This window comes from Drosophila guanche, unplaced genomic scaffold (genome assembly GCF_900245975.1).
Source record: "Drosophila guanche unplaced genomic scaffold, DGUA_6, whole genome shotgun sequence".
Classification (NCBI taxonomy): domain Eukaryota; kingdom Metazoa; phylum Arthropoda; class Insecta; order Diptera; family Drosophilidae; genus Drosophila; species Drosophila guanche.
In genome coordinates, this window is record NW_022995754.1 from 904,734 (window position 1) to 912,087 (window position 7,354).

General features: G+C 48.3%; 5 protein-coding genes across 7 annotated transcripts; 1 reads left to right on the forward strand and 4 right to left on the reverse strand.

The window, feature by feature from the left end:
• Positions 1-9: 9 nt before the first annotated feature.
• On the reverse strand, positions 10-1,075 carry LOC117589086 (ADP-ribose pyrophosphatase, mitochondrial). 2 transcript variants are annotated; one of them, XM_034280724.1, is made up of 3 exons: positions 1,014-1,071; positions 517-947; positions 10-450 (listed from the first exon to the last, which is right to left on the reverse strand). In XM_034280724.1, the coding sequence occupies exons 1-3, from the start codon at positions 1,032-1,034 to the stop codon at positions 36-38; spliced, it is 867 nt and encodes a 288-aa protein (XP_034136615.1). In that variant the 5' UTR covers positions 1,035-1,071; the 3' UTR covers positions 10-35. The 2 variants fall into 2 exon arrangements, with proteins under 2 accessions (XP_034136615.1, XP_034136614.1); XM_034280723.1 differs by having other exon boundaries at positions 517-1,075.
• A 179-nt stretch (positions 1,076-1,254) lies between these two features.
• On the reverse strand, positions 1,255-2,218 carry LOC117589087 (proteasome subunit beta type-1). Its single transcript, XM_034280725.1, has 2 exons — positions 2,031-2,218; positions 1,255-1,968 (listed from the first exon to the last, which is right to left on the reverse strand). The coding sequence occupies exons 1-2, from the start codon at positions 2,117-2,119 to the stop codon at positions 1,350-1,352; spliced, it is 708 nt and encodes a 235-aa protein (XP_034136616.1). The 5' UTR covers positions 2,120-2,218; the 3' UTR covers positions 1,255-1,349.
• An 86-nt stretch (positions 2,219-2,304) lies between these two features.
• Positions 2,305-6,980, reverse strand: LOC117589085 (prostaglandin E synthase 2). 2 transcript variants are annotated; one of them, XM_034280720.1, is made up of 4 exons: positions 6,741-6,980; positions 2,992-3,605; positions 2,527-2,933; positions 2,305-2,456 (listed from the first exon to the last, which is right to left on the reverse strand). In XM_034280720.1, the coding sequence occupies exons 1-4, from the start codon at positions 6,963-6,965 to the stop codon at positions 2,365-2,367; spliced, it is 1,338 nt and encodes a 445-aa protein (XP_034136611.1). In that variant the 5' UTR covers positions 6,966-6,980; the 3' UTR covers positions 2,305-2,364. The 2 variants fall into 2 exon arrangements, with proteins under 2 accessions (XP_034136611.1, XP_034136612.1); XM_034280721.1 differs by lacking the exon at positions 6,741-6,980 and having other exon boundaries at positions 2,992-3,835.
• Positions 3,878-4,566, forward strand: LOC117589088 (protein anon-73B1). Its single transcript, XM_034280726.1, has one exon. It carries the CDS (start codon positions 3,979-3,981, stop codon positions 4,237-4,239), a length of 261 nt encoding a protein of 86 aa, XP_034136617.1. The 5' UTR covers positions 3,878-3,978; the 3' UTR covers positions 4,240-4,566.
• LOC117589084 (protein Mo25) lies at positions 4,752-6,741 on the reverse strand. The gene has a single exon (XM_034280719.1). The coding sequence runs from the start codon at positions 6,624-6,626 to the stop codon at positions 5,607-5,609; it is 1,020 nt and encodes a 339-aa protein (XP_034136610.1). The 5' UTR covers positions 6,627-6,741; the 3' UTR covers positions 4,752-5,606.
• Positions 6,981-7,354: the final 374 nt, after the last annotated feature.

Here is a 7,354-nt window from a genome sequence, read left to right on the forward strand (position 1 = left end):
TATATTCCGATCTGAGAGTATTCTTCTACTGGTTTCTACCAGTGCGCATCCCGCTTGATGGCCACTTCCCTGACAATGTCCGCATGGTTGGCGTGCAGCTTGAGACTGCTGCCCACATCGGTCCATCGTACGTTGGCAGCATCGTCGCCGGCCACTAGCTTCAGCTGTCCCACCTGGCTGCCGTCCTCGTCGTGGAAGTTCAGAGCCGTTGTCTCCATCCAGGCATTGTCGGTGTTCCGGAAGTCGTCCACATAGCCGCTGTAGATATGGACACCACCTTCCGTAAAGAATTTCTCCACCATGTTGGCGTTGTCGGTGAAGTTGAGAGCCTCCTCGGTAAACTCTCGCTTGAGTGTGGCGCTCACGTTCTCGCCGGGATCCACCATGCCACCCGGAATGGCCCACAGCCTGTTGTCGGAACGCTGAATGGCCACCATCTGCAGGATGTTCCTGGTTGAAAGAAGTAGAATGAAACCCTTTAAAGTCCATCAAAGGCCAGGTAGAACATTCACTCACTTTCCGGTGGCTGCATTGTCCACGATCTCTCCATTCGAGTTGCGCTTCCAGCGGGTGACAATGGGATCGGCCGCATGATTGGGACCCCACCTGCCCAACGAACCTCGACCGCTCAGACCTGTGCGTCCGATTGGATTGCGCGGCAGGCCGTCCTTTATTTCGTAGGCACCATGGAAGGACTCACGATTCACCTGACCATCATTGTGGTTCCATTTCGGCTGGAACGTTTCACTTGGTAACGGCGCATCGGCCCACACCTGTCCGCCAATATGTGGAGCTGTATACGAGGGCGGGCAGTATTCGACATATGGCTCCGACCAAAATACCTGCTCCTCGGCAACTGGGAAACGAAGGACGCCACTGCGAGGGTACATATTGTTGAGGCATGTCACATGCCGAAAGACTCCCGGCTTCACCAGAGCGGCCATCATCTGCACAGGAGGGGACTTGGATGAGATGAGAACAGAGGACAGGAGGATAGGGAGAAGCAACAGCACCACGAATTTCAAATTTCTCATTGAACAGCGCAACAATCAAACAACAAAAACTGCATTAAAATGTTTATATGTGCATGTGTGTGTTTGCCGGCACATTGCACTTCCAGGTGTCTCTGTGAAAATTGCAACCCTGTGTAGTGGCCATGTAGAACAATTAATTACATTTTGTGTGGATTTAAAGCTCTTTTTGCTAAATGCTAAAACTATTATCAAAGTGCTCGTGAGGCCAAGCCAAAATCTTAAAGATCCATTTTATTATTATATTATGTATCTGGATTTTACAAAAAGTTCTGTTGAAATGCACCTGACCGCTTGTTTTTAGATGTGTTAACTGATCTAGTCCTGGCGCAGCTGCAACTCCTTGGTCTCAATGCCATCCGCGGTGATTATATTGATCAGCACGAAGTCGCCAGTGTAGATGTCGCGCTCCGCGGCCGAGATAAAGGTGTCCGAGGCAACGGCCACTGCACGATCCTTGGTTAGCACTGGGGGTTCTTCGCCATTTAGATTCATGTTCTTGTAGCCAATCTGGTTGTCCAGCACGGGCTGCAGCAACGAGCCCGCTGTGCCGCCAGCACGGTAAGTGGCACGCTCACAATGCCCAATGGGATCGTAGGAGAACACGACGCCCTTGCCGTCCTTGTCGATGCCAGCCAAAATGTTCGACACATAGTAGGGGAAGAAGCGACGGTTGTACATGGTGATGGAGAGCATCTGGGCAACGGCATCGGTGGTCATGGTCTTCAAGTGTGTGTGCTCGTAGCTCTGCATGCGCACCTTCATCAGGCCAGTCAGCGAGAGGGTATCACACCAGCAGCCCGTGGAGGCCAGCACCGTCTTGTTCGACAGAGGGAACAACTTGTTTTGTGTGCGCGTGTGAATGTTGTAGCCACTGCTCAGGCGTGTGTCGGCGGCAATGACCACAAAGTCCTCGCCGGCGATGGCCACAATGGAGCTGCAAGGCAAACCCAACGTTAGCCGGACACCAATGAACTTTGCATTTTATGTGAGACTCACCCGCCATTAGACTCGTATGGTGAAAAGTCAGCGTGCGACACACCAGGGACCTGGTAGTCTGGGAATTGCTCAAAGCCTAGGCTGCTCATAATTTCAGGTTTTATTTCTTATTTTCCGAAGTAAAAAAGACGAACGAATGATTTGCAAGTTTCGAGCGGCGTTCTCCACAAAATGACATTCGATATTCAGCTGTCAAATAAATGCTATCGATAGCTTGGCGATATTATAGGTGAAATGTCGCGAATTTTTGCCTATCGATTGTTTCAAAAAAGAATTAACTTGTTATTTTATTCGTGTATAACAATCTTTGGGTAAATGTATGCAATTGTTCGTTCTAAGCCGGCAAAACGACACCCTCAATGCGTTCCCTGTGCAGTTGTCCTCGGTTCTTTTCCACAATCTCCTTGACGTCATAAAACCATTTGCCTGAAAATACACAGAGAAAATAATACTTATTTTAGTCTTGTTTTTCTATGAAAACAAATTAACAATTTACCAATGCTTGTGTTCTGGAGGCAGTCTTTGAATGTCTGGCATCCCTCCATACTGCTCAGGACACCGAAAACTGAGAGATCCGCCAGACTAGGCTGCTTTCCGCCCATGAACTTTGTGTTTCGCTTCTTCAGTTCGGTGGTCCACTTGTCCAGGGCATCGTACATGTGAGATCGGACGTCATCGGTGAGAGCATGACGACGTTTCAACATCTTGGCAATCCCCCACATGGCTACGGCCCCGCAATAAACCATCAGATTTCGCTCCCACTTCGGAAAATGCACATCCCACTCGCCCGCCTTTGAGAACCACTCAAATGTCTCCAACGACTCTTCCATGCTCTGGTAACAGTTTGGTGAAATGAGATGCACCAAGTGGTCGTCCGCCCAGCTCCTCCATTTGCGTTCAATTCTGTAAGGACACAATTGAATGAGGACAATCGGGGAATGTTAAATTCACTTGCGCTTACTCCTCCGTTTCCTTGGTTACATTCTTGGGTGCACGATCCTGATACATGACGAAGTACTTGTTCAAGATGTCCGTCTTTTTCTTGCTTTCGTCGTCAAAGAAGGAAATGTGTGGGTAGAATTCTGCCAGCTCGAGGATATCGGTGCGCTTGTCGTGCAGATACGTAGCTATCAGCGATATAATGGCACTGGAGTCAACCATTTGCACGTATTGACCATCACCATCCCGTTGCCGCAAGAGCACCATGGGGACTTTCTTCAGCACCGACCATCTGATATCCTGCCTGAGTACAGCATCCACCTCGACAACGGAGTAGGACACGCCCATGTAGTCCAAGTAGGCTCGAACCTTACAGCAGAACGGACATGTCTGGAACTGGAACAACACAATGTCCAGCCCGGAGGTGTCCTTTGGGTTCACGTAACGCTTGGTTATACGCACGCCCGCCGGCATGTTCTCCACACGCTTGGGCGGCGTGTGCTCGTGCTCTTTGTGGGAGTCGATATCAGTCCACCGCGAATACACTGTGTAGACTGATCCCGTGACTGCGCCCAGAACAGCTCCGAACAGCGCCAGCTTGAATGTTCCATTTGGGGGCTTCTTCACGCCATTGCCATTGCCTGGTGGTGATGTTGTTTTGCTAAAGGGGCGGCGGGCCAATGCAAATTCCTGATGCGCTCTATTGCACAGAAATCGCGAGGTCCTGCCGCTTACCGACATTGGACGTGTAGCCGCTAGGGCTGTGGCAGTTGCCAGCCGAAAACATGACATAATTAAACTTTGTGTTGCCCTATTACTAATAAAATCTATTATATATTATGCAAAAATTGGTGATAAGTAACTTGGCTGCCGCGACTAGAATGAGTGTGGGATACGATACATCGATATATTCCAGTTTCCCATCCCTACTCAATACAAACAATTAAACAAATCTTGAAAAACCCAAACTATTGTTCTATTGTTTTTTGCATTATCTGTGAAATTCGAAATGTCGGCATCTGTGGAGAGTATTGTCACGGGTGCGGCAGCCGCCGCTTCCCTAGATAAATATGGAGAGGAGGACTTGTTCAGTGTACTGATACGGTATGGACTCTATGTGGGAGCCATATTCCAGTTCGTATGCATTTCGGCCGCTGTGCTGATGGCCGGTGAGGAGGCGGTGGACACCAATGAAGCGGAGAGGGAGAGTGAGCCGGTGAGGGCACGCCTACACAAGATCCGCAAGCTGGAGAAGAAAAAGCGGCGCTAGGTCAGGAATCGCATATCTCATAGTACATATTCTATGTAGCCCTAGTTAGCGTAACTAAATCTATTCTAAGTATACACTAAAATAAATGTCATTTCTGTGAAATGTGTAGCTGCCCAGCCCTTGATCGATCTGCCGCCACTGCCGCCCTGGCAACTCTGCACATGACTCAGGGCGGGGCGGGGAAAAGAAATCACTAACACCCCCACCTCACCCATTGCCCAACAAGCCCGGCAAAGAATATGACTAATTGTATTTCTCTTTTAGTTTGGCTCTTTAATTTTGGGAATAATATAAATTATAATAATCGTATATTTATTATGCTCGCAATGTTGTTGTTTTACTTCCCTTTGTAGTAATGTGTGTACATATGTATGTGTGTTCTGTGGTGTGTCTGTGTGTGTTGTGTGGCTCCCACTCTCTCTTCTCTATGCAGTCTATGCCAAAGGATGCACAAACAATTATCACTATGAATTATTATTATTACGCGGTATTTAGTACTTAGTTTCTTTTCATCATGAATTTTGCGTGGAATTACATTTTTAGGTCAAAACTCATTTCGAATCTTCATTGACTTCCTCAGTCAGGCAGGTGGCCGGAGGCAGGAGGGCAAGGGACAGTGGGCCGGGTGGGGGCGTGTTGGTTCGTTTTTAAAAAACGCTTCAATTTCAAATACAACTATTCTGAACAGGGGAATAGGAAAATAGGTCTAGAGGGGAAAAGAAAAGCAAACGATGAGGAATCAAATCCAATCCAATTCGACGACTCTTAACTGGAAAAACAACAACGAACCGCACACACTCTCGAATCCGAATCACTTCGTGTGGAACGTGGAGAAAAAAAGGCAGAAAAGAAAGAAAGAAATGAAAAACATAAAAGCTGGATTGAGGTGAGCCGAGGCGATGTGAGAGGTGTGGCCGTGGCCATTGTGGAGGGGGCCGGGCCGTGCCGGGGTTCGGTGCGGTTCGGTTCGGTTCGGGGTCGTGTGTTTAATGTATTTATATGTTAAATTCGCAACATTATTACTTCTCTTTACGCTATTTACTCTTACTCATTGTTTTATGTGTTTTGTTTTGTTTAGCTTTATCGTTATGTTTTATCAGTATCATTGTGGTTGGTGTCTAAATTATTGTTTAGTTACTCACAAGTGTAGTCATCGTCTGTCTCATCGTCACAAAATATAGTATAGTATATATAATATATATTTGCTTTAACCCACACACACAAAACCTTTTTCTCCTTCCTTCCTTCCTTCCTGCTGTCTGACTGACCCACCATCGATGGCCCAGATGATGTTCCTGTTCTTGATCTCGTTCTCGTTATGGTTCGTTTGCCCCAGGCGCCGACATTGACCATCCATCGATGGTCAACTAGGCCTCGGGCAGCGGTTTCAGCTCCTTTATCTGCTTGATCAGATAGGCCTTCTCGTCGTTGAACTGCTCGTCCTCGGATCGGTCCGTGTGGAAATTGGTTAGGAAGTCGACCAGTTTCGTTTGGTTTCGCAGCAGGATGTCCAGGATCGGCTTCGGCTTGTTCGGATTCGCCACGAACACCTTGAAGACGTGAAACGCCTCGAACTGGATGTTGCGCGACTTCTCCTTCAGCATGTTCATCATCAGCTTGAGGTTCTCCGGCTCGGAAATGTATCGCGTCATCACGGTGAAGTTGTGACGGTCCAGCAGCAGCTCACCCAGCAGCTTCAGGCTCTGGCGCCGTGTCACATAGTTCTCCGAGTTGAGCAGCCGCTGGTAGTGCGCCGAGAAGAACTTGTCGTAGTTGGCGTCCAGGAACTCCGCGCACAGCAGCTTGTGGCGCGTGAGGAGCTCCTTGAAGGTGGAAAAGGCATCGGAGGCGATATCGAAGGTGGATACCTCCACATACCGGAAGAACTTGAAGAACTCGTCCGAGTGGAGCATGATCTTGGCCAGGGCCTCGTAGCGGGCGCACTCCCGCAGCATGGTGCCCGAATTCAGGGCAATCTCTGGGTGCGCATCCTCGTAGCCGCCCATCAGTGTGAACAGGATCTCCGGTTTCGTGCAGATGTACTCCACTGTGGGCGACCGGGTGCCAATCTGTCTCCGCAGCACATTGTTGAATATCAGCGCCACATGCTTCTTGCCCTCAAAGTCGATCCTGTGCAGGTTCTGTATGAGCAGCAGCAACAGATTGCTGTTGTACAGCTCCTGCGACAGCTGCGCGACCACATAGTCCGCTGGCGGCTCTGTGTCGCTGCTGCCGTATAGCATATTCTTGATGGACACCAGATTCTTGCTGCAGTCCTCCTGCGCCTTCTCCACTTTTCGGTCGCCCGACTCCAAGGCATTGATTGCCTCCTTCAGCGACTTGACCAGCTCCACTGGCGACTTCTGGGACTTCCCAAAGAGTGGCATTATGCTTGCTGCTGCTACTGTTGCTGCTGCTGTCTTGGGCTCTTTTTCGGGCTGGCTGACTCGGTCTCGTATCTTCTGTGGTGGCTGCTGACTGACTTTCTGCTGCGCTGTTGTTGTTGCTGCTGCTGGTTGGCTGGCTGGCTTGCTCTTGCTTTCGTTTGCTGTCGTACCTTTGAGGTCGTGGCTTTCGTTGCCCAATTGCTGATGCTGAAGACACAAATAAGATCGCTTGGCAATATTATCACGGTATAATATTCTATTATTATATATTAATTTCGTCTTTTTCCTCTTGCCGAGTAGGATTTGTTGAATGTATATCGATCTATCGATGTATATCATGTGTAGGCTTTTTCGATGAAACTTTTCGAAAAAGTAGATTCCAATGTCTCAATTGGGCATGACAGCGATTTAAATGATAATTTGGTTTTCCATAAGAGGGCCACAAAAGAAATTGTACGGAACTCCTACATGACTTTCACAAGGTGTGCTAGCACAACAAGGTACGTGTCCATCATCGATACAAAAGTCGCATCTCTAAGAATGTTGCAAGGTGTGCGTTGTGGAGTGGGAAACAGATACGGCCCTGGAACACGCCAACAACGTTTCACAGCACTGAATCCCCCGCTGGTATGAAAGTTTAAATACATTTTTAAATATCATTTTTATTTCTCATTGAATTACTTTGTTTTTGATCCGTTTTCTTGGTAGATATTAGTATCTGTTGCGCA